Source organism: Rutilus rutilus (genome assembly GCF_951802725.1).
Source record: "Rutilus rutilus genome assembly, chromosome: 4".
NCBI classification, from domain to species: domain Eukaryota; kingdom Metazoa; phylum Chordata; class Actinopteri; order Cypriniformes; family Leuciscidae; genus Rutilus; species Rutilus rutilus.
In genome coordinates, this window is record NC_140212.1 from 20,504,253 (window position 1) to 20,531,951 (window position 27,699).

At 37.3% G+C, this 27,699-nt stretch overlaps 1 protein-coding gene across 5 annotated transcripts in view; it reads left to right on the forward strand.

Annotated features, from left to right (window-relative positions):
* The window catches only part of gramd4a (GRAM domain containing 4a), a 64,102-nt gene that overhangs the window by 17,372 nt on the left and 19,031 nt on the right, over positions 1–27,699 (forward strand). For all 5 annotated transcript variants that reach the window (XR_014627021.1, XM_084406421.1, XM_084406422.1 and 2 more), the window contains 7 exons: positions 21,203–21,323; positions 22,320–22,381; positions 24,222–24,357; positions 26,219–26,244; positions 26,368–26,459; positions 27,201–27,292; positions 27,624–27,672. Coding sequence is in view for 4 of the 5 variants with exons in the window: in XM_084406421.1 (XP_084262547.1) it covers positions 21,203–21,323; positions 22,320–22,381; positions 24,222–24,357; positions 26,219–26,244; positions 26,368–26,459; positions 27,201–27,292; positions 27,624–27,672 (578 nt within the window). In the remaining variant the exon portion in view is untranslated. The remainder of the gene's footprint in view (positions 1–21,202; positions 21,324–22,319; positions 22,382–24,221; positions 24,358–26,218; positions 26,245–26,367; positions 26,460–27,200; positions 27,293–27,623; positions 27,673–27,699) is intronic.

The following is a 27,699-nucleotide window of genomic DNA, read 5'->3' on the forward strand; positions in this document are numbered from 1 at the left end:
AAAATAAACTAGTCGCTACTTCAGGAAATTTATTTTAGTTTAAATGTGATTTTTATCTTCTAGCCTGTTATTCATTTGATCATATTTAGCAGACTGAATAGGTCCCATAGAGTAAATTGCATTACTCAAACCTGGGCAAATTGGTGTGCGAGTCACAGAGCTGGTCACAATTAACAAAGCTTATTGACGATTTAAAAAGTTATCACACGTGATAGTAAATAGGCTTTAATGTAAATCAATATTTACATAGTATAATAGCAGTAAATGAATCTATCACAAACATGCCACGCATTGTCCTGCAAAATCACCTCTACTGTCCTGCAACCAAGCAATTACATGGTGGTCACCCTTGCCAGAGGCTAGCAACGTCCCAAATCCAAAATTTTGGTTTTGATCCATCATTAACATGCACTAATGTGAGTGAGCATTGTCCTAGTTTCACTTTAATTTGTATGATTTAAAAGCCTTTACTGTGTGAGCATTATTTTTATTAAAAAAAAACTTCTTATAAGGGTCTTCTGGCAAAAAATGTCACCGAAAGTGACAAAAATACATGTCACCATACTGAATTTGGAAATTGGCCTACTTCTACATTGTTGCCGTGGGTTTTTACCCCAGAACGATTTTTACTGTTTATTGTTGTGACATGAACAGATCATTTGTATCCTCTGTATCTTGACAGTGGGATTGTGTTTATGTGGTTGGTTTCATGAGAAGGACACAGTTTTTTGGTCAGTTTACCACATGGCTTAAGTCTTGTTCACACCAAACTAAAAAGTTGTGCCACACATGTATTGGTGTGAACAAATTACAATTGTTACGTAATTGTGGACTGATTAGCTATTGATCATCCTTGAGTGTGTGGATGTGTGTGAGATAGAAAGCTTTTTGGTACTTTTGTGTGAATGTTGTTGGTCAAAGTTTGCCATCTTTTTATGTAACAGAATGTCCGCACTATGATAGTAAAACGAAAACACCTACATAATGTGGACAAAATGTTCTCGCTGCAGTTCCCATGAGAAAAACTGCTTTGTATCTGAACTAAATAATGTTTTTATTAAAGGGATGACAAATTAGATTGTCATGTTGCTCTAAACATGTTTGAGAAAAACTGAAGACAGTGAATAAGAACTAGAGAGAAAAAAAGATGTTAAATCAGCATAAAATATCATAAGTCACCCATACAATGTGAGAAACAAACTGAAATTTCAAATGCTATTCACTGATAATCCTCTCATCTAACTGCTTTGCAAACTGATCTTTGAAACAAAATCAAATCAAGTTGATTCTGAGAACTGATTATTTTTGATGTGAACAAATCAACTGGATCAACCAATTCACTGAAAACATTGCTTGATTAATTCACAAACAGGACATTGCTTCTTTCATGAATGGCCAAAGAGAGCTTAGACTGATCTTGAAATTTTCAGTGAATAATAACTATTGTGCATAACTTGAATGGATTATATCATGGTACTTGTATTATGCTTGTATGTCCTTTTTGAAGCTTGAAAGCCTTAGTGGAACACATATACTCCCAAAATGTATACCTTGAATATCCTATAACTTGCTTTGGGTAAAAAAAAAATATATATATATATATATAGTAGCTTTCATGGAGTTTGTAATATAGCTCTCTGTGAAACGGTTTGCAAAGTTGTAAAGTCGTAAGTGCACGACAAATAAAGTTATAGTCTCCCAAAAGAAAGACTCGACTCTGAACCGCCTTAACAAGTCGTCAGGAATTCCAGTCTCACTTCCGTGACCTGCAAACGAAACGCGGTAACACATTTGCATTATGCCCGCCTATGGTCTTCATTGGCTGTCCACGAACAACGTCTACTTTGACCCGTGTTCGTGTTGTGTACATGTCGAGAAGACGCTGTTTTCTGCTCTGCAAAAGCAAATTCTCTTTGTAAACCCTTCCAAAGGATGAGGATGTGAAGAGTTAGGGGTTAATCTTTCCACAACAAAACAACAGCAGTATAACCTTCCTTCTCAAATCTCTGTGAGGTCTAAATGTTATTTACAACACGCTTACCTATTAAATATGGGACAGTACTCACTTTGCTCCTCAAAATCCCAACCTGTAAGTAAGATTAATTATTGATGTATATATTTTCTACATGGGGTGTTCAAAATACATAGTTTTGTGTTTTATATTGTGCTAGCTCTCCGGCTAACTGGCTAACTCATGTTATTACTGTCTTAGGTCTGCTAAGCAGCTGTGGGCCACTATTACCCAAAAATTGTGTCCATTGATGCAGATTGTTTTTCTTACTACTTGGAGTAAAGATAAAGGATGGATCAAGATTTGTTTTACAAACTTTAATGTTACATCAGTCATTCACGTGAGTGCTCGGCTAATGTATGCACTGCTATTGATGCAGTTCCCACATGTGCACCACAATAAATTAAATTTATACACATCAGTTTATTGATGGACATACACTTGTTAATGCTGATGGTGTGGTATTACAGTTGCAACATCTTGTAAAGTACATCAAACTGAGTCAAAGTCCTTTTTATCTATATATAAAGTCTTTGTCTGAGTAGCGTATCACTGAGAAACGTCCTGCTCAAGTCATGCTTGCGATGGAGGTTCGGGTTGAATGACTAGTTCTTCCAATGTTTCATCTTCAGACTCACGCTCAGATTGATTTGGTAAAATTGACGCCATCGCCTTCTTTACAGTGTGTACAATCGCTGAGCTTTAGGAAGCCTCCGGAGCTGAAATTCAGTTATGCTAATGGTCATTTTCTTTCCGTGTTGCGCTGTAATCACTAAACTAATCACAAAAGACTGGGCCATCTGGCCAATCAGAGCAGAGTAGCTCGCAGAAAGGATTTAGAGAGACTGACTCTTTGGATGAGTCGTTTGAGAATCATTGAAAAATGTGGTGATGTGCAATGTATATTATGAGAAAATGAAAGTGTTTTTTGACCTGTTGTAGGAGACCTCCCAAACAAAATTAGCAACATTTAAAATAGGGGCACTTTAAATGCAAATGTTTCTGTAAGGGTTAGGGGTATAGACAATATATTAGTGTGTGTGTGTGTGTGTGTGTGGACACAAACATTGGCTCAGTGTCTCATTTGAGAATGACATAGGAAAAAGCAACTGAAGGTCATTAGTGAATGACACAGTCACAATCTACTGTTGTATAACCCGAAAGCGTGCCGCTGTCTGCACACACAGGAGAACCCACACATGAGAGGGAGTGAGACAGCACACATTAGTAAGCTAGAGGAAAATGAATGGGGAGAGAGATATAAAATATGAAGTAGGAAAGGGATTACGGAGTGAAGCTGCTAGAGCATCAGAACTGAGGATTTTTGCTCAGGAAACAGAGTTTTAGCCATATCTGTGCGCTCTGGTGTGCGAATATGCATCCAGTATCATGCGTATATGTGAATAGGAGAAATTACAGTGCTAGAAATTACAATGTTATAGTCCTGCCTTTTAGCTAAAACAGCCATTCGCTGTTTTGATAGAGGCAGTGTTATGAGTCCTGTTGTATATTTCAAAGAGCAAGTTTGTTTACTGTTGAACACACATGACATTAGCTCGACCAGATCAGTGTTTTTATGATTTGAGCTAAAGATTTATATGATATAATCAAAGTGTACATCTTCTATAAGTCTTTTGACGTAGGTCTAAGACTTGGGAAACATGTCTAAAGCTTACATTTTTTCATTGAACGCAAGTGAAAGAATGAGATTTGTGAGCTGAATAAGAGCTGCAGAGTTCAAGATTTTCTGTGCATGACAACTTAATTTACTTAATTTACACATATTTTACATTGAGGCACTAGCCAACACCACTAGGAGTTGAACCTATATTCTTTTTGTTGACCGTGCCATGATCTACCAGTCAAACTACAGATATTATTGATGGGAGTGTGTGTGGAACAGACGCTGGGTTTTACCCTCTGCTGACATCAATTTTCACATAAGAGAGTCTATTTTAAGCGTGTGTGTGTGTTTATCCCGTGTGTTCCCGTCTTAAGGCTCTGACCCATTTAACAATGCGTTACCAGTCATCACAGAGCAGTTGTGCTGACATCATAGGCACTCCATGTTGCAATCTTGTCTCCAGTATTGTCTTCAGATTTGTTTAAGCTACAGTTAACTACGTTAGAGCTACAATTAGCATCAAGCTACATGACACAATTTAAAATATAAATTTTACGCTTACTCAAAACTCACTTTAAACAACAATCGGCTGGTTTGTTATAACTTACAGTTGCGATCTAGTGTGGATTTTAGTCATATAATGTTGTTGAAATATGCTATGTATAGTCTTTTATAAGTAGCTAATCGCCATACACTTGCTTAGCATTTATAATGTAAACATTCTTTATTGATATGAAAATACACCAAATACCATGAAAATCACACACAAATCATATACTATCGTAATCGTGTGTTTATTAGCTTCTTGTTTCATGTGTAGAAATGGTTCTTTTGTTGTTTTTCACGGAGCTCAGAACGAGGAAGTGTACAGGACATAAATCTAATTCTATTCAATTTCAGTGTTTAGTTTTATAGAATTTTTTTTTTTCTTGATTTTGTACGATAAGCTATTTTGGTTCTGTGTTGGGTCCTACACCCAAAACATGACTATGCATTACTCAAATGTATGTAATTTATTTAGTACTGTAAACTGAAATTATACCGACTATTGTTGTACATGCTTAACTTAATGTGCATTTCTCTCTCAAGGCGCTTTATCTTTGCATCTGACACTGACTCAGAAATCGCTAATTTATTATCGATAAATAAATTATCGTCTCGTCCTTCGGATGAGACGTTAAAACGAGGTCCTGACTCTCTGTGGTCATTAAAAATCCCCGGATGTCCTTCGAAAAAGAGTAGGGGTGTAACCCCGGCATCCTGGCCAAATTTGCCCCTTGGCCTCTGTCCATCATGGCCTCCTAATCATCCCCATATACTGATTGGCTTCATCACTGTCTCCTCTCCACCAGTAAGCTGGTGTGTGGTGGGCGTTCTGGCGCAATATGGCTGCCGTCGCATCATCCAAGTGGATGCTGCACATTGGTGGTGGTTGAGGAGATTCCCCCATCTATGTAAAGCGCTTTGAGGTCTCAGAAAAATCGCTATATAAAATGTAACGAATTATTATTATTATTATTATTAATATGTTATTAAATAAAAATTGTTAAAATAGTTTTTCTCCTCTGTAATGTAGAACAATGTTACATACAATATTCTTTCTCTGCCCAGAAACTAGCCATTTTCCGATGCCAAACTATGCTGATAGAAGTATATATACAAGTAATTAAGTTAATATCATAAACGTCCGACTTGTCGACTAATGGCTTAAATGAGCGACTACTTGTTGACTAATAAAATCTTTAGTCTGGGGCAGCCCTATTATTTAAAGGTGCAGTCTGTAAGAATGACAACTAGTGGTCGAAATTGGTACTGCAGTCCAAATTCAAAATATCACAGATCGTCGTTTCTCCCGCCACCTGCTCTTCAGACCCGATGCTCACACGGGTCGCCAGTTTGAGCACACGCAACAGGAACGAGCGGAATTGAAAATGAAAATTGGCAAATTGGCAACGTGCAGTATCAGAGACCAAAACAAAAAACAAACAGTCCAGCCTGGAAACGCACATTTCGAAGAAAATAACTGGCTGTAGAAGTGTTTTTCAGAGAAACGATTATGTGGACTTAGCATGTTTCCTCAATATAATTAATATTTCTTACCATTTTGATTAGAGACCTACAAATAGGTTTAGATTACATTTATATCCTACATTTAATGTGGTATCAGATTTTTGAACCCCACTGTATGTTGAATGGTTTTATGATGTGATTTATAGACATGATTGAGTCATGGCAGCATATGTGTGTTTGTTGCAGTGTCACAGTTCTGTGTCTGTTAGGGTTCAGTAATGAGATTAAGAGATGAGAAGTTCATTGCCTTCTCTCTGGCAGCACACACAAAACCCACACATGAAAATGCTGATTCAATCATATAAATCAGACATCTTTCAGTATATTGACTCCATTTAAGCAATGCATATAAGCTCATTCTCTGGGACACAAATAAAATCCAATCATAATTTATCTGAGGTCTTTGAAAAATACCACTCACAATATTCATAACATATGTGTGGGAAGGAATGTTGCGTAACAGTTCCTTGTTAAGACACATCACAGCTGAGGATTCCTTTTCTTGCATTATTTAATCTCAATTGCGCTGCTTAACACCAGACTGCTCTGAAATTAGCTATTCTCTTTTACTGTTATTTATAACCCATGGTTTCTGTCCCTTATTTCCATTTCCTCCCTACAGAAAAAAAAACACAGTAGACATTAAGGTTTCCTGAAAGAAAATTGAACAGGCCATAAACCACTTATTAATGTGTAATTTAAGGCCCTTGATTTACAGTACAGTAGTATAAGATCAACCAAATATCAGTAAAGATTACTTTAAAGCCCCACTATGTAGGATTTCCGTTTTGGTCAAACAACGACCCCTAGAGTCGCTGTGGACTACTTGTATTTAACGTTACTGTCGTAAATACCACTCACGCAGAGCAGTCTCTTCACTCACGGCCTGATTGCCTCCCCCCTGTATACCGGTCCCCGTTCAGTCGGATAGAAGCTGTAACGAGTGGAAATAAGGTGTGGCCCCTTTAAGAGCTGCGCGCGCCCTGTTTAACTTTCGGCAGTCTGTATTGTATGTGCGCCTCGAACACCCCGTAAGCGGGTTGTTTCTGTTTGACGCTCATTCTTGTCCTATTTTTGTCTATCAAGTAATGCTGTGGACGGTAGAACGTGTGACAGACAGTTACACGAGTTCGATTGGGGAATAAACACAACGCGTTACAAATCGTCGGACATCAAACAAGCACAGCTAGCCTCCGAAGATGTCTACTAATCCATCAACAAGAACGCCAGGTGCTTGTCCGAGTGATATACAATATAAGCAATATACTTACAAGTCCAACAGCATGTGAGGACGTGTTGGGGGAAGTGAGGTAGCCTATGCCGTAAAGCAGGCGAATTTTGTAGTTCTTTTTGTGCGCGGGTGTTACTACCCGAACCCCGAAGTTTAAAAGTACGATTAAAAACTATACAAACCCCGTCAGGCTATGGCAGACGTGTCATTCAACCTATTTTAAGTCGATGTACCATCACAAGGATTTTGGAAATATATTATGAAGGTTGAAAAGTTACTTAGTGTTACTTTAAGCAGTTAGCCTTATGATCAGTAAAACGAACAAAATTGAAGAGACCAGAGTAATTTGCAGATTTTAGAATATAAAGTTTAGAATATGATATCAACCACTCAGAACCCCCTAGTTACAACATAACAATTCACAAGCAACATTTCAGAACGCCTTTCACATTTCAACAACCACATAGCAACACCATATAACAATATACCAGACAACCTAGCAAGCTTGTTTTATAGGGGCAAGCACCTCTCACATTTCTATAGACATGTAAAAATTTTATTGTCTTTTTACAAACTCCAAAGTGATAAAGAATCGTTGGTTGCTTGTCAGAAATGTCCCCTCACTGTGGCCTTGACTCATAATTAGTATGACAGTGGTGCCGCTGGCAGGAACTGTGACAACCTGTAAAATATCAGCTGAAGAGCGGGACAGAATTAGGCCAGTGAGTGGGCCAACATTGATCCAGAGCTCTTTTACAGAGGATAGATAGACAAAAGAGAATGAAACAGCAGAAAGAGAAAACAAGGATGTTAAAAGAGAATAATACATGAAAATGACTTACATTATACCTCTAAAAACTCAGTAGTCTTGGTAGTTTGCCCCCCGCAGATGCGCCCCATACATTGTAGTGATAAATGCCGGCAGAAGCCTGGTGGCTCAAATGGCCTAAACCTGCTGGGGTTTTCTGCTATTTACGGAAACAACATGCCAATGTCATTTCCCTCAGTACTCCTCTAATTTTCTTCCTCCCAAACTCTGAGAGACTGTCTCTTATGTACTACACCCACACCATCTCCTCCACTTTCTATTTCGTTCAGGCAGGTTACCATGCGACCGCGGCATTCACTTAGGGGTTTATTGTTGCACTGAAAGCCTGCCGCTGACGCAGAGAGAGAAAGCTTATGTTTTCTCTCAGAGGAATGAGAAGTTCACTGCTGTGAAAGGCAGCTGACATCACAGTACAACAATACGCCAACCATGTCTCAGCCCTGGGCTCTCAAAACCAAGAACAGTGTCTCAGAGATCTCACCATGAATAATTAAATATTGGTAATGACAGCAGAATAGTCCATTCAGGCATTTGCATTAGTAGCTCTGACATTAGAAAATTTTACTTTATTTGAATGTTCTCTTCAACCATAATAATGGATATAGTAATATAACAAAGTCTTCAATTGCCAGACCCCCTAAGACCTAGAACAGTACCAAACTCCCAAAAGACCAAGACTAATACCAGCCACCCAAAGGCCCAAAATAATACCAGACCCCTTAAGGCCTAGAGCCACTCTAATACCAAAGACTAAGATCATTTCCAGGCAACCACAGACTTAAAACAAACCAAACTCCCAAAAGACTAAGATTAATACCAGACACCCTAAGGCACAAAACAATACCAGACCCCTTGAAGCCCAGAGCGTCTCTAAAATACCTAAGACTAAGACCAATTCCAGACAACCAAAGACTCAAAACAAAACCAAACTTCCTAAAGACCTAGACTAATAACAGATTCCATAAGACCCAAACCAATACCAGATCCCTTAAGACTTAGACCAGTCACAAAGACTCAAATCAATACCAGGCCCCAAAACCCCAGAACAATACTAGACCACCACCTAAGGCCCTTACCAACACCAGTATACCACACATTCTAATACCCAGACCTAAATCAATAACAGACCCCCTAAGATTCAGACCAATAAGAGCCCACACTAATAACAGCCCCTCCCTCTAAGACTCAGATCCAAACACAGACCGCCTAACACCGTGTCTACTCCGGACGCAAGCGCAGCGTTGCTGCGACATGACAAATGACAATAGAATCCATTTTACATTGTCTACACTGGATGCCTCGCGACACGATGGGAAACGACAAATCCCCGACAGTAAACTGATGCCTCGTTCTATTTATGACGTACCCCAAGCACTCGCAATACTTCTCATAGGAAGGACAAATGGATTTGCAACGTTCGCTTTGTCACGTCTAGTGTAGACAGCTTCTAGCCGCTGTGGCGTGATGCGTTGCGTCAATGATACCCAGATTAATACCAGACACTCTAAGAGCCAGACCAAGACCTGACCCCTAGAAAAGGAAAAGAACTGAAATAGGCGAGTCAAGACCTGTTGATCAAAAACCATTTCAATCACCTGAAACAGAGAAAATGCTACATTTTATTTCAAACACAGAGAGATTTTGTATGGTGGCTCAGCTGCCTTTCTGAGCTTTTACTAAATTATTGCAAATTCTCTTTATGGCTGAAGATGCCTGCTGACCTGTGGTTGAGGTAATCATCACCTTCTGTACAGCGGAAATAGACTGTGGTCTGAGATAAGTCATGACTCAGATCTGGACCAAAAAAAGTGAAAAATGAGACTCAGACCATGACCAGTAATGAGTGTCAAACCAAGGCTATGTTTATGTGGTCTTCATAGGTCTCTAAACCAAGACCACAAGATTTGAGCCCTGCTTAATAAAATAATGGATTACAAACAAAGCAATGGTCATCCTATGCTATCTGAGCACTTTTGATGATATCAAAGTAGAAAATGATGATTGACAAGGTTCTGACCTGTGTACCCACAGACAGATAAGCTACATCTCAGGAAGTTTCTTATATAGAAACAGGATGTTGGAATGGAATAGCAGATGATTTTGCCCTCTGTATTTGTCTTTAAAGACAGTATCTGCTTGCTCTTGCAAATACATATATGACATGCCCCTTGACATTTGAAATCAAAACAAAGGATAATGGTCCCCATTGGCATTATATAAAACAATATCAAAGTTAAAGGGATAGTTCACCCAAAAATGAAAATTCTGTCAGTAATTACTCACCCTCATGTTGTTCCAACCGCGTAAGACCTTCGTTCATCTTCGGAACACAAATTAAGATATTTTTGATGAAATCTGAGCCTTGTCTCACTCCTCCATAGGCTGCTAGGTGACCGAAACTTGCTGGCCCAGAAAATGTATTAAAGAGATCGTTAATATAGTCCAAGTGACTCCAGTGGCTCAATCTTAAGTATATCAAGCGACGAGAATACTTTTTGTGCGCAAAAACAAACAAAAATAACGACTTTATTCCACTATTCATTTCCTTCTCTCTGGGCCTCGTAGTGTTTTTGCGCTGCGCGTCTGTGTTATAAGTAATCACGCATCACACACATGACCAGCGTCGGCCAATAGTGAGCCTACGTGGTGACGTGTAACACAGACGCGCTGCGCAAAAACACTACGCAAACCAACTAGAGGTCCAGAGAGAAGGAAATGAATAGTGGAATAAAGTCGTTATTTTTGTTTGTTTTTGCGCACAAAAAGTATTCTCGTCGCTTGATATACTTAAGATTGAGCCACTGTAGTCACTTGGACTATATTAACGATCTCTTTAATAACTTTTCTGGGCCAGCAAGTTTGGGCCACCTAGCAGCCTATGGAGGAGTGAGACAAGGCTCAGATTTCATCAAAAATATCTTAATTTGTGTTCCGAAGATGAACGAAGGTCTTACGCGGTTGGAACAACATGAGGGTGAGTAATTACTGACAGAATTTTCATTTTTGGGTGAACTATCCCTTTAAACTGATGCTATTGATATAAGGAATAGATCTTTTCAAAAATGTTTAGAGGAACTTTAACCCTCTTTCCTAATGGTGTAATTCTGTTAGAGTAATGAATAGGTGTCACAAGTAGTGGCTGATTTAAATAAAGATACACCAAAGGCTTTGAGCATGCAAATTATGAATGGAAAAAATTCAAATGGATCCTTTTTAAACTACAGTCTGGTCATTGACAACACTGAACCACATGAAGTCATGGAAATGTCTGGACCAAACCATGTTGAGTTGGGTAACATCACTGTATTGTCTTCGTCTTAGTACATGGCTCACTGTTGTGGAAAAGACCTTACAGAATGTGAACAGTATACGGGCCAATGGTTTTCTCTGATGAATAGAGCTTTTGTTTCACCTTAATCAGTAGGGAACAGTAGTTTTCCTCTAGGTGCTTATTTCAAAGGCAGGGTTTAGATCCAGTCCGCCAAGCTGCATGTTATGATTGTTGTTTTGAGGGTTGTAGTAAAGGAAATATATAATCTATTGGATGCCAGCTTCTAGATTCTACATTTCTTGCCATTTGGACAAGTTCACAACAGGCAAAACTGACCACAGGTATTTGGTGCACCAAGAGGCAAAGATGAATTTTAAGGACATTTCTTTTTGTTTGTGGAGTAAAAAAAATCACTGGGGCCTTGATGACTGAAGGCAACTATGCTTGAACATTAGAGCCACTGCGTGACTTCGATTGTTCATGAGTTTTTGATGCATAGGGAAAAGATGGAGGCCTATTTCTCAGATATGGATTTCTTCTGCGATGGAGTCACAGATGACCTCAAAGGCAACCTTAGCCTCAGTAAGTGGTCCACTCAGTTAGTCATAATTGACCCTTGTGTCTAAGGAGATATTCTGGTCACTCTTCTTTTCTTTTTTCTTTTTTGCAATTACAAAGAAGTTTTAATCTTAAACAATGACTCAAAAGCATAATATAAGCATCACAAATGTCTTGTAAAGCCATATGTGAGAAACAGACTGAAATGTAATATGTTTTTCACTGGTAATCTTCCTTTTTAGTGAGCAGTTAACCAAGTCAGTGAGCTTATTTCAAGAACAGAATCTGTCTATCAGATTTGTGAAAGAATCATTCAGTTTGACTTTTGGCATTCAGACTTAAATTTCCATCTGTTTTTCACACAAAAATATTGAATGGCTACAGAAGACTTAGAATTTTGTGCACAAGGATTACTTTATAGTACATGGAATTCAATCATTGAAAAGCCATTTTAATTGAATAAAAAGAGCAGCACTGCAAATACTTTGTTCCTTTTGTACTCTACAGAAGAAATAAGTCAAAGATGTTTATAATGGTGAGTAAGTGATGGCCGAATTCTCATTTTTGGGTGTTCTATTTCTTTAGGTTCTCAGATCTGTATTACTAATTCTACATTCTTCTAAAGGTGTGGTATTTACGATAATTGATATACTTGTCTAGTGGCATCCGCACATAATGCACTGGCTGAGAGTTTGATGGAGTGTTGTGACAACAGTAAAACATGTCATGCCCAAAGCTATAGTACCATGATGCAATGCATAGTGGCAGCATTACCAGAACATCAAACCAGGGCACTGGTCAATGCTAATTACACAAGCAGAGAACAAATGAGAGAGAAACTGACAAGAATGTTTGTTCTCAGCTAACAGGGAGCTGTTTGTTAGCTTTGTTAGCGGTGTTAGTATTTCTCCAGGCTATATGGTCATTCATCTCTGCTGTGCTCTTAATAGGTTTACATGAATCGCTGCCATGCTTAGTAAGAGCACTCGTAAGCTTCCTAAGATCAGCAACCCACAAGTGACCGCTTGTGACCTTTGCTTTAGGTTGTGTTTGAGGTTGGTCAGCACACAGGTCTTCAACTGATGTTGTCTATAAAATCATACATCCGATTTCAAAGAATCTTCAACTGGTTAGTTAATTCAAGTCTAGTCACCTTTATTTCTATAGCGCTTTACACAATACAGATTGTTTCAAAGCAGCTTCACAGTAATGAACAGGAAAATAACAATGAGTGATGCAAACTTTATCAAAGTTAGTCAACGATGCAGTGTTAACTTTGAAAGAGTATTATTCATAGTCTTTTGACTAAAATGCGATTTAGTTTTAGTCATTTTTTTAGTCATCTGAATTGTTTTAGTTCTCTTTCGCGTGGTCACGGTTATTCAGGTCTATCCATATGTCTGCTCTTCTCTTTCTCCCTGTTTCTCTCTTCTCTTTGAAAGTTTTATGAGACATGCATCAAGCGCATGCCAACTCTGGGTCCACCTGGTAGATCAGCACATTACTATTCATATGTGCGCATCTACCACACACACAGGACATCAGTTCTGACTGGATCTCTTCTCAAATCGTCCCTCCCTAACATTTTCGTCTAGTTTTTTTATTCGTCGACGAAAATGTCAATAGATTTTGTCATTCAAAACTTGTTTTTATTCAGTTCACTTTCATAATCATTATGAAGAGTGATTTGTTGGTCATGAAACCAAAGAGCCTTGTGTTCTTTAGAAACTAAAATTACTCTGGGCCCTTTATTTGCATTTGTTTTGGGATTTTACTGATTTTATTAACTCAACCTTTGCAGTACAGTGTTATTAATATAACATCTATCGCCCGCTATGTTTGGTTTGGACAGACAGCAGCAGAAGTGCGATGTGGTGGTTGGCTGCTGGGGGGAAAAAGGAATAGCTCATGGAGTTTCCATAAAAGTTATCCATAAAAAAAGAAAAGAAAATAAATTCAATTAAAGTGGCAAGCAGAACTGAGAGTGGGCGCAATCCTGTATCGCCTATGTCAGGATCCGGCACTGCAATATAAACGGGCTGGCCTGAGTTTTTTTTTTTTTTTTAAGTCTTTGTATAATTGGTGCTCTCAAGGTGGAGCTCTCAAATAAATCTGTGGTGTGACTGTGTTGTTCTAGCAACAATCATAATGTTCCAGTGTGAAAGCATTAGCAGAGGAAGTCAACAAGGCTTTATTCAGGGAATTATGGATGAGGATGGATAGACCTCTCAGCCTTACACGGCTAGTCTGGTGTGAGTGTGTGTAACAGCTCTGAGAGCTCCTGAATCTTTTATATGGTGTGATAGGTGGAGATGAAATTAGCTTGTTTGTGTGCTAATTTATCACGGTGTTCTAACTTGGATATTAAGGTATGCGTCAGCAATATATTACATTCCTTTATTGGGTAAATATCGTTTTTTTTTTTTTGTAAATACATTATATACAATTATATTTTAATTTTAGTAAATTGCTATGGATGAGAGACATTTTCTAATTGATCTAAACTAGCCTTATATGATGCCATTTACGTGCTTTGCATCCAGACTGCTAAGAGATATCAAGGCCACTTGATGCCCAATTCTGATTTGTTGACTATATCCAATTTTGGAAACACTTTGGTTTAGGGTCTAATTCTCACTATTAACTAGTTGCTTATTAACATGCATATTACTAGTATATTGGCTGTTTATTAGTACTTATAGCACATATTAATGCCTTATTCTGCATGACCATATTCTACATACCCTACCCAATACCTACATTTAACAACCTTACTAACTATTAATAAGCAGTAATTGGGAGTTTATTGAGGCAAAAGTCGTAGGTAATAGTTAAAAGTGAAAATTGGAGCCTATTTTTATTTATTTTTTTATGTGCATTTACACTATATACTTGGCGAAACAAACCAAGGTAGACGTACTGACCTGGAAAAGCTTAGGAACTTGAGGAACCTGAAAGTCTAGGTAATCAAAAATTTTAAGGTCATGTAGGCATAATAAAAGGCATAATACAAACAATTATGCCTTTTATTTTTGTTGTGTGTCTGACTCCAGTGGTTTAATCTACATTTTTATGAAGCAATGTGATTGCTTTGTGTGTGAAAAAAAGTGTGAAAAAGTCTTTATTCACAAAATATCTTCACTTCCACATAGCTCAATATGTGAGCCTGGTCACATGAAAGCTGACCTTTTGTAGCTTGAAACCAGAAATCTCTTAGGTTTTAGGTTTTAAAAAATGTCTTCATTTGTGTTCTGAAGATGAATGAAAATCTTGGTACAATATGAGGGTGAATAAATGCTGACTTTTCATGTTAACTAACCCTTTAAAGGAATAGTTCACCTAAGAATGGAAATTCTGTTATTAATGACTCACCCTCATGTCGTTCCAGACTTTCGTTCACCTTCAGAACACAAATTAAGTTTTCAATCAAATCTGAGAGCTTTCTGTCCCTCCATAGACCGCTACAAAACTGCCACTTTGACGCTTCAAAAAGTTCATGAAGTGTTCGTCAAACTAATCCATATGAATTGAGCGGTTTAGTCCAAATTTTCTGAAGAGACTTGATCGCTTTATATGATGAACAGATTTAATTTAGGCTTTTTATTAAACCGCTCAATTCATACGGATACGTTTTATGATCCCTTTATGAACCTTATTAAGTGTCAAAGTGGTAGTTCTGTCTATGGAGGGACAGAAAGCTCTCAGATTTCATAAAAAAGACATGAGAATGTAATGACAGAATTTTCATTTTTGGGTGAACTAACTTGATTTAGGTATTACCTTGATATCATTACATTACCATGGTGCCGCCACGGTCCTTTTTTCATATAAGGACTGAATTGATCACAGATGATTTATATATTATATTCTTTCAAATTTCAACCTATAGTATAAAAATAGCATAAGTTAAGTTCAGTCTCCAGATTCTGTGACTAAAATGCAACGTATACTCATAACATACATCAGACATAATGACTCGTATCTCTATTTATCTGTCTAGTGTGTGTGGTCATTCTGAAATGGCTCTGTTGTGCAGGATGGAGGACTATCAGCACTATAGTAGATCACTCCACTTCTGTTATTGGTGCCTTATGGTGTCTCCTGTCTGTCTGCGGGGTGCTGTGAATCTACTGGCATTGAGAGAGAGATCGTGAAGCACATTGTGAAGGGCTATTATTACTAAGAGAGAGAGAGAGTGTTGGGAGAGGAAGAAGGAATGAAAAAGAGGCAGAGACAGAGTGGCATATATATATTTCATGACCTTCCCAGCATTCTTACTTTAATAGGTTTCATATTACTTATCATTTCTTTTACAATAATCTATTGCTAATTCATACCCGGTACTATAATAAAAAATACATAAAAAAATAGAAGCCTTTCTATATTGTTAATACAGTTAAAAGGCTGTTGTTATAAGTTAAAGGCTGTTGTTATAAGATAAGTAATATTGTATAGGAAAACATTATTTTACGAAGCAAATTTTTCAGGTGGCATCCTTCTACTTGAAGATATTGTCCCTGACAAGAACAAAAGCAGATGGAATTGCTGTAATAGAAATAGAAATAGAAATAGAAATATAGGCTAAATGTTTAATTCAGTTCTGTGAAGATTTGTTAGGGTATATGTGACCCTGGATCACAAAACCAGTCATAAGTAGCACGGGTATATTTGTGACAATAGCCCATTGTATGGGTCAAAATTATCGATTTTTCTTTTATGCCAAAAATCATTAGGCTATTAAGTAAAGATCATGTTCCATGAAGATATTTAGTAAATTTCCTACTGTAAATATATAAAACATGTATTTTTGTGAGAGAATGCAGCATAATCGCGAACATAAATGGACAACTTTAAAGGCGATTTTCCCATTGTTTCGATTTTTTTGCACCCTCAGATTCCAGATTTTCAAATAGTTGTATCTCGGCCAAATATAGTCATATTCTAACAAACCACACATCAATTGAAAGCTTATTTATCCAGCTTTCATATGATGTATAAATCCCAAGAAATCTCAAGAAATCTCAAATCTATAAGTTTCATCAAATTTACCCATGTGACTGGTTTTGTGGTTCAGGGTCACATATGTGATTTTCAGAGAGGCTAGTAATAGCGAGCTAGCCTGGTAATACCAGACTCTGCTACTTCACTTTGCTTCGTAGACAGAGTCTGGAATGGCATAATAGAGAAGTGTTTTCTCTCTTACTAGGGGGCGCTTGTCTGACGTTTAAAATCATTGGTTACCCGTAAGCCAATCACATAACGTTTGGTTATGGCGTGTGTTATGCGCATGCTCAGCCGCATCTAACTTCCACTGTAAACACATGTATGATGCGAAAACAAAACCATCGAGCGAAATACCGGAGTGAACATGGCTGTGAACGACTTTTGCAGATTATGTGAAGTAAATCTACGCATCCACGGTACAATCAGCATCTACGTCACGGCTCTCAGCCCGCCCTCTGTTCGTTGATTGGCCCGGCCGTCTGAAGGCCGGTGAAAAACTGAAAGATAAGCTGCTATCTCAGACTGACTACAGAAGCGAAATGAAATTGAGCGGAAGTAGGAAGTCTGACGTAGTCAGGCTAATAGCGAGCTACATTAGCTTTGAAAGCATAAGATCCCACCCTCTCTTCAGAGAATCTCCAAAGCCACGCCTCCTCCAAAACACATGAACACACAAAGCAGAGAGCAAACAAAAGCGTCACGAGAGACGGCATTTAAACTACCTCATGTCTCAACAGCACATAGCCGTGAACGCAACATAAGCTCTTGTTTTGGTTCAGGAGGAACTGTAAAAGGTGGCTGCTTTTTGTTTGCGGTGCTCTGTGACTGACGTCTGTCTAACTCTGCACAGCGTAAAATGTGCTGAAATGAAATGTGTATGAAAATACATCCGTTGACAGTCAGGTAGGACATCGTTCCGAAGGCAACGTTTGGACGAACATTTTACACCTTCCACAGACGATTTATATACATATAAATATATTTAGACCACTTAACTTAGTGATTGCTGTTAGGATATGAAGAGACTTTTAACCAGAATGACAAAACAAAAAATGTTTCGGGAACAAAACACCTACCCTTCCTTTAATTAATTAAAACTAATTAAAATTCAAACTAATCCCTGACAGTTTTCAAGAAACAGCTGAAAACTGTATGCTAAAATCTATTCTGTGAGCACTTAACTGCAACCAGCTAAGAAAATGTACTCTATTTCACTATTCCTTCGTCTGCTCTTACTATTCCTTAAAGAGATTGTACACCCACAAATTTAAATTCGGTCATCATTTACTCACCCTCATGCATTCAATTCAGTTCTCATTTATTTGTATAGCGCTTTTCACAATGCACATCATTTCAAAGCAGCTTTACAGAAAATCCACATTACAATTTAGAGTGATCTGTTACCAGAGGAAACTGTCTAAGTTCAAAAATGTACAATCACAGTTAGCGAAAAAGGTATTAATTTAAACAATGTAATAATTTAAGGCTTATTATTTGAAGTAATGACTACTTGTTTGTTAACAAATGATTATGACATTTAGAAAAATGTAGCATTGGTGCATGTTGATTCAGTGTTTACGCCATCTGAAGTCTTCGCGGGAGTTGGCGCCGTCTCTTCACAGGTGTTGGGCATCTGAAATCTTCCAAACCAGTATGAATCTTTTTCTTTTGCTGAACACAAAAAAATGATATTTTGAAGAATATGGGCAACCAAACAGTTGATGTACCCCATTGACTTCCATGGTATTTTTTATCTTCATACTATGGAAGTCAATGCGGTTGCGGCCCATCAGCTGTTTGGTTACCGACATTCTTCAAAATATCTCAATTGTGCTAGTTTTGGCCGTGATTGGGCGGGTTTTGAATAGCAATTAGGCTGGTTTTGTTACACGAAACTTGGAAACCCTGTACAAAAGCCAGACATACACCGTACTAGTCATCATGCTCTTCTGAAGCTACTGAGTGTAAATGTGTACAGCTATTCTATATTGTATGTTTTGAAAGGACTAACATGTCTTTCTAACATATAATTCCTGCATTTCAGTCAACATATTCCGTAGTTCATATTAAAAGACTGATCACAGACACATTCAGCCTTCGAGGAATAATAAAGGAGGCAGAAATATATGATTTTCTGCCTGAAGATACAGTTTGTTTTTTTTCTCATGAAGATCAATGAGAATTAGAGATGAACTGATTGCTGTAGCATCATAATCAGTCTGTTCTCTGTGTGGCCTGTCAGTAATGGAGACAGATCAAAGATGTTGGTTGCAGATGATGAGACACATCACAGCTCAGTACATTGTGTGATTTGTCCATCTGCAATAGATTAAAAACACTTTGAAGAACCTTTTATTTACTTTTTGGAATGAACAAATTAATTTGTATTAGTTTGATTTTCTCTCTATGGGTGTTAGAGGAGTGTTTCGATGCTAGCGTTGCTAAGATGCTATGAATGGTTGTTGACACACTGCTGTGCGGCTATTATGGTGTTATGAGTGGTTGCTAAGGCATTGTGGTTGCTAAGTGGATGTTACCAAGTTGCAATGCACTTACTAAGGGTTTCAAAGTAGCTATTAGCATCTTGCTATGCAGTTTGCTAAAGTGTTCCGAGTAGTTGTTAGGTTTCTGTTTTTAGTTGAAAACGGTGCAAAAACTATGAGTAAACTTGCTTAGAAAATGAATAATGTACCAGAAGAAACATTACACACCAAGTTTATTACTAAGTTTGTTTAAACTTCTATTTCTGAGTTCAACTGCAACTCATGCGTTGTGTGCTTACCTTAGCTAACACCACTAAAAAGGGTTGGATGCTAGGCCTAAATTAGGATCACTGGGACTTTTATTTTAGTTAGAATCTATATTTAGGCAGTTCAGCCTTGTGAAAATCTAAATGCTGTGAATAGAAACGTCGTTATAGATTAATTGACTGCCTGCTTAGTGATGTTCATCTCTTCTGAAACCATCTGTCACACAGAAGCACTTCCACTAATGGTCATCTCTCTGAACTCAGGGTTCAGGTACTAGAGTTTTACAGAGCGCTGATGGTCGCTCAGATCTTATTCTCTCCTTTATGGCTCTCTGTATGAGGGAAGCTCATATTAGCACTTAAATATTTATAATGCTTAGCTGGGAACAAAGACTATGTAGAGTACATAGCTGCAGGCTCACAGCGGTACATTAGACCACTGAGAAGACTGGAGAGTTATTGAGGAAAACACTTTCAAATTGTTCCTGATGTGAAGCTGAAACATCTTCGATAATCCAAAAGGGGTTTATTTTGCAATGATGACTGAAAGAGTGCAAATGAACCTGCTTGTTACAAAGCTACTTTACTAAGTACCATAGTAAATTAATTATTTATTTGAACTCTATCTTCACATGAGAAAAAGAAAGGATTAAGTGATACAAGAGACATCGAAGTATACAATATTGGTTTCCATGGTAAATGGGCAAATATTGTAAGGGATTGTACAGCTAACAGGTATCGTAATGAAGATGTTTTAACTATATAACATTTAAAATGACTATTATTAACTTATTTTTTCTTACTGTATTAACTTTTTTTGTGTGAATCCTCATAGAAAAGTATAGTATGGTATTATAAATACATCCATCATCACTCCCCAGACAGCAACATAGTGTCGGCCCAGATACGGCCCACATCATGTACTGTGTTGAATCCACGTGTACCAGATGTGAGCCGGATCTGGGCCGACACTATTGGCGCTTTTCCACTGCATGGTACGGCTCGGTTCGGCTCGGTACGGTTTGACTCGGCGCGGAACGGTTCGGCTCGCTTCGCTTTTCCACTGCGTGGTACGACTTGACTCAGTACGGCACGGTTCGGTTCGCTTTAGCTCGGTTGCTTTTCCACTGCAGTCAGTACCGCTTCAAAGTGGGTGGGACTGATATTATGTTGCTGTCTGGGTCATTGGGCATTAGGTGGTGATATCCCAGACAGCAACATAGAGTCGGCCCAGATCCGGCTCACATCTGGTACATGTGGATTCAACACGTACCAGATGTGGACACTATGTTGCTGTCTGGGATATATGATCACACAGCCCGATCTCATCCCAAGGCGTCATATACTGACGCTTTTGACATTTCATCTACATCCAACGCACATGGCACCCTTTAGCGTCAATATGAGACGCAGATAGATATGGGCCAGAAGGCGCCTCCTAGCGGTCTAACCCTAACCCTACACCAGACCTAAACCTACCTATAACCGAACAAAGCTCTGTGCGTGTCATATTGACGCTAAAGGGTGCCATGTGCGTTGGATGTAGACGAAATGTCAAAAGCGTCAGTATATGACGCCCTAGGATGAGAATGCGTTGGATTACACTGAGTGATTACCATATTCATGTGCCAAATAAATAAAAATCACTAAAAATAAAATGAAAATAAATATCACTCAACTATCTACATGGTACATCTAGGTACTTATGTATGTCAGAAAACATTTAGATATGTTTATTAAACTTCCTGTTAACACTTACATATCCAGGTCTAGATCATAATATTTGTCTTCATACAGAAGGTACATTGAAGTGTGTGGTAATTTGTATGTTCTTGTTTTTTGTTTTGCTTTTCAGAGGAGGAATTGCGGAAGCTCAGAGAAGAAACCAATGTGGAGACCCTTAAGCAGGAGCTGGAGAGAGAACGCAGCAGAAGACTTGACCTGGAACAGAAGATGAGCGATGTGCTGAAGACCAGGTGAAAAAAAACAACTCGCCGACACAAATTAACTCGTCACATAAAATGAGTTGACATAAAGTTTCAAACAATGGATGAGGAGCACAGGAGGCTGAGGCCCCAGATGCTCTATGCAAGTACTAGGGATTGGGAATGGAAAACTGTTTCTTATTTGGAATTAGTTCTATAGTTTGTGTTAAGTGTTCAATGACCCGGTCCTGTACTCTGTGGGATGACCTCGCCAGAACCTGAGCTATAAAAATAGCCACTACATCTCACCCCCCATGACCCTAAAGTGGGAAGTCAATATCTATACGTAGAGAGTCATGCACAACAACATGTCAGTACAGTGTGTTCTTTCCACTGATGTCATTTCAATATGTAATTGATTCAGATTTGTTAGGCTTGCACAGGAGTGTACTGAGCTACTGTATGTTGAAGAGAGGTTTCTGATCATTGACCTGCAAATATGTGTTGATGAGATTTTGACAATCAAACGTTTTATATCAGTTTTGCTTATACTAAAGTTCTCAAAATGTTTGGGGGAAAATGGCTGAACACAAAACAATTGAAACTTAAATAATATATAAATATTAAATGTGTTTGCTTTTATAAATATTAAAATCCTAATAGATTTATAGCTTCTTATCTGTACAATTCTCAAAATAATCAGAATATACAAAGTTTTATAAACATTGTATCCTTATTTTTTCTAATTTGATTTGATTTTGATTTCATTTGTACACTGTTTTTTTGTGAATGGTGGCTTGTCATTGACCTTCATCTTATAATAATTTATATACTATTATAGTATTTATTCATATTTAGAATTTATTTATATTTTTGAATTTTAATTTTAGGTTAAGTTTCATTTTGTTATGTGTTAATGTTTCTATTTAGCTTTAATTAGATTTTATTTAAGTCCGTTTTAGTAGCTCAGTTTACACTTATTTTACTCTATTTTACTCTAGTTTTGTATGAACTGAAAGTTAATGTAGTTTGTGTTTCCTGGTCCAGGTGTGAAGATTCTCCACCTCAGCTTCCACGGAAACAGCAGACACCTGCAGCTAATGGCACAGGTAACACAACCCACAATGTTATGACAATAAGCGTATATTTACACGAGAACAATGCACTTAAAATTTCGTGTACAAACGACAATAATCTCAGTTCACATGGATCCACGAAAACGTCTAAAAACGGTGTATTATTCATGCCAGGCCAGTAGTTGGCGATATCACTTTGTAAAGAAACTATGCGCCTATAGACTGAACATGTAATGCGCATGCGCATGATGTCACTGTTTTCCCAAAATTATGTTTTTGTAGTTTTCATGGAGATTTAACATTGCACTTTGAACGCTGTTGTCGTTTTTAGTTGAAAACGGTGTTGTATAAACTCCCCCTAAAAGTCTCAAAATGATTCAATTTTGGATGAAAATATGTCTCAAATATATATATATATATATTTTATAAAATATAAATATATAAAATATAATATATATATACACCTCACCATTTTTAGATCAACTCTAAAGAAGAAATTTAAAGGCGGAATTATATGTATCATTTGAAGATGAGGCAATCCCAGAATTCACTGCAAAACGCTCGGTGAAAAGAATTAACATGGTGGACAAGAAAATGTAATGCTAAATATTTTTCTCTTTCAATGCTGAAAAGTATATATAAAAATAGTTTTATTGAAATTGTATAATTTGTCCTATTGTTTGTAATTTGCTTCTTTGTTCTTATTTTTAGTTTAAAAATAAAATAAAATGAAAGTTGTTAAATCTAATAAATCTTGTTTACACTTTCTGCATTTTTTTTTGTCATGTATGACTATTGTACATCTGTTGTCATACATAATATGGTAAATGTAGTATCCTAATTATTAAAGTCCCCCTGTAGTCAATAATTGTATCCCTTAAAACTCATCTTTGATCACCAAAATTACCTATATAAACTAGTGTTGGGTCCGAGTCTACCTTTATCGAGTCCGAGTCGAGTCCAAGTCCTTAACAATCGAGTCCGAGTCCAAGTCCGAGTCCAAAGAGGGCCGAGTCAGACTTGAGTCCGAGTCCTTAACATCCGAGTCCGAATCGAGTCCGGCCGAGTCCACAAAGATTTAAATGATTTTGAAATTGACCTTTCAGAAAGACCCGCCCCTCTTAGTTACTGTTGCTACGTCTGACAAGCCATTCCGCTGTCACTCCACATGATGGCTTGAGAACTCACACAGTGAAAAATGTATTGCGGAGCAAAGAGGACACTGACAATGCGCCAACAGACAAGACAAAGAAATTTCTTTCATCGCCAAAATGTATGACCTATATATAAAAAATTAATTCCTTGAAAAAAAATGTGTCATGCTTAAAAAATAGCTTGAATGTAACTTTACACAATTGCCTCATTTAGTAAACCGCCTCCACTCCACCCCGATTTCAAACCGCTTTTTTGAGACTGTCTTTGGTTCACTGCCGTTTTAAAGAGAAAATACTCAGCAATGGTGTTGACTTATGCATTTACACATGGTTTGTCTTAAAGCATATTAAAAACACCACATAGACATATAAACACAGCAAATTATAGCCACAAAAATCTGTAATTTCTATTAGATCTCTATTTGATTAATCTTTTTGTCTGTCAGTCATTAGGGTTAAAGTGGTTGGGTTGTTGCTCTAATCTGGTATAACGTTTTTTGGATTTCCCGCCTGGTTTTGGTTAGTAATTCTGAAATATCTGCTCCAGTTATTTTAGGCACTTGTCTAATTTTGTAGACCAACTAGGCCAGATCGACCCCTTTTGTTTGAGGCAGGAAATGAGAATGTAGAGCACAAGCTCCCTGACTCTCAGGATTCAGATTAATAGAGCTTTGCTTATGGCTTCTGAATGAAGTATATCTCTAAAACTCTCACTGTAGACAAACAGCAGAAGGAGACGGTGTGTTCGCGGCTGCAGAGTTGGCTGTATGATCGGTTTGGGGTTTACATTGAGGATTTTCGCTTCCAGCCTGAGGAGAACACAGTTGAGGCTGAGGAGCCACTAAGTGCTAAAAGGTCAGTGAAGAAAGATCACCTGTGGAACATTATATAACTCTGTACAGGTTTGGAAGAAGTCATTAATTCTTGTGAAACTATACTCTGCTCTGTTATCATTTCCCACAGTTCTTTCTCTGTCCAGTAACGTTTTATTGTAAACATCTGCCCCCCTGTGGTCAGGACGCTTTTAGTCAGAATAGGCCAAGTATAGTGGCAAAGAGGAGATCCATCAACTGACATAAAATTAAGCTTTTACTTTCAAAATTGTCCAAATGAAAGTTTTCTAACATATGTTCTCCTCTGGTTCTATCAAATTATGTACATATCAGAGGGTTAGTGTTAGGTTTTACCATGCCAAATTTAAGCTTGGTCATCTAATTTCTGGCCCAGATTTTGAAGAGCTGGCCTCCTTTTTTGGAAAGGGAGAAAAAAGAAAAAAAAACTATTATCAACTTATATTATATTTATAATTACACTTTTAAAAAAACTAAACAAGTTGAGCCAACTTGAAAAAGTAAGGTAACCCAATCTCACTCAACTTTTTAAGTTAGCTCAACTAATTTTCACAAAAGTAATATTTTTAACTTAAAACATCTTGTCAAGACCACCAAAGAATGTGTAGCAATGCAAGCAGCTACAATCCTTGTTTTTCATCTCCATGTTTGATTTTCAAAATTAACCACACGACATGAACATCATTTGCCTCTTAAAACTAGAGCTACACAATTTACCCCATTTCACCCGGGCAAATAAGTTGCAATGAGAAGAACATATAGCTCAACACCTTAACACACAAATCTCAAACATGGTGATGATCAACAATTGTAATTATGTGCTTCTCATTGCAATTGTTGCACCTTATTTGCCCAGGTGAAAAGGGTAAACCTCTATAGTTTTAAGAGGCGTCGTGTAGCTAACTTAACTTAAATAAAACATGGAAATGAAAAAACAAGGACTGTAGCTGTTTGCTTTCCTGAATGCTAAACATTAAGTTGCCTTGACAAGTTTTAAGTTCAAAAGACTACTTGCTACTCATTTCATGAACAAAAGTTTTTAAGTTCACATTAACTGAAGCGAATTAGTTGAGTTAACTTAAAACATTGAGTGCGATAGGCTGTCTTGTTTTTTTTTAAGTTAGCTGAACTATTTAGCTAAACTCGTTTTTGAGCTCGTTTTGTGCGAATAATTTAGTGCAATTGAAAACAAGACAGTCCAGTCGCTTGTAAAGGTTTTTATGTTTGGGGGTTGTTGGTTTAGGAGTTTTATTTTTAATAACCAAGAAACGTATGAAGAGTTTTCAAAATAAAAAAAAAACAAATACATAGCAAAACCCCTTCACAAAAACCCTGACAAACATGCTGTGTACAGCCTACTGGAATTTAAAAATTAATATACGCTGAACTAAACTAGTGAAGCAGGACTCAACAAGTACCAATAATAATAATAAAAATAATCCAGTATCTTCAGAACTTCAAAAGTTTTAGAGCTTCCTCTGGTTTATGTCATACAGACAGTTATCTCAAAACCACCTGAGAATATTTGAGGTTTTTGTGGTTTGTGGAGTTCTGGATCTGATGTCCAGTCAATGCATGTACCTGCCTAAATTATACATGAGGCTATTGAGTCCATGTCTCTTAAATGTCCCCTCGGGGATCAATGGAGTACATCTATCTGTCTCTGAAGAGAGGTATTGAGTGTGTGCTGCCCACAGCTGTCTGCTTTCATTGATTTACACGGTTTAAGTGTCACTTTGCTATAAAAAATACAAGACAGGCTGTAGTTGGTGGAAGAAATTAGTGATGTTAGCTGAAGGCAAGGTAACTTGTCCCCCACTGTGCCATGGACATTGATGATATCTCAAACTCTTTTTTTTCTTCAGATTAACTGAAAATATGCGACGACTTAGTAAGTCTATTTTTGCTGTTATATTAAATTGTTCTTGTGTTTTTGTTGATGTACTTCATGCTCTTGAAACTATTCAAGCTCGATTTTTCATCTTTACTTGTTTATCTTTTCATTTTTTTCTAGAACGGGGTGCCAGACCGGTAACAAATTTCTTACGGAATCTTTCCGCCTTATCCAACTGGCACTCAGTATATACGTCAGCAATTGCCTTCATTGTGAGTGGCCTTCATCAGTTTTCTGTTTGCAATTATACATATATACTGTACATATTACTACAGTCATATTTACAGTGTCCTTGTTACATATGTCGCATGTACTTAGGCATAACAGTTAGTAATCAACCAAATTCTAATCCTACCCTAACCTTATAGTAAGTACATGTAGTTGCTTAACATTACCCAGTACTTAAATATATAACTACACTGTAACAATGACACCTTAAAAATAATGTGTAACCCTATATTTTAAGGTGTACTTGCTGCAGTGTAATTATACATTTAAGTACTGAGTGATATTAATTAATAACATGTACTTTCTATAAGGTTATAGTTAGGATTAGTGTTTGTTTTAGGATTATTTGCATGTAATTATGCATAATTTACTGTTATTACTATAGTAAGTACATGCAACTTGTAACAAAGAAACTAAGGTAACACTATTTTACAATGTCCTTGTTACACGTTACATGTAGTAATAACTTTAAATTATGCATAATTACATGCAACTAACCCTAAACCAACCCCTATTCCTAACCTTATAGTAAGTACATGTAGTTCATTAATATTACTCAGTACTTAAATGTATAATTACACAGTAATTAGGACACCTTATAATAAAGTGTCACCAAAACAAAAATAAAGTGTTACCAAATGTTTTACTTAAAAAAATCTGTACTTGCTCATTAAATTGCTCATCAGTTGGACAGCCGTGTAATGTGTGTTGTGTTTTTGTCACAGATTTATATGAATGCAGCATGGCATGGCTGGGCTATTCCTTTGTTTCTATTCTTAGCCATTCTGAGGTTGTCGTTGAACTACCTCATCGCCAGGTAAAACGTTTGCTTTTTCACTAGAATGGCTTTGAAACGGTCAAATCATTTCAGGGTTAAATAAAAAATGTCACCTAGATTTAACTTAAATTTCTAAGTTGTTTTGTATTGGCTGAAATTGCCAATTGTAAGAATTTCTATACTACCAAAAGATCAGTAGTCAACTTGGGCTTGGTGTCAGCATATTTCTGCACTCAGGCAGTCATTATCACTGTACATGTACTGCACATGCATTGACTGTATATTAATAAACATACATGTACGTGTATGTATATATACGTGTTCATGTAACGCAAACAAATCAATTTAATGTTGTTGTTTTTTTCTATAGAGGATGGAGAATTCAGTGGAGTATTGTGCCTGAAGTTTCTGAACCTGTGGTAGGAATGTTTTTCCAGGGTGTGTGT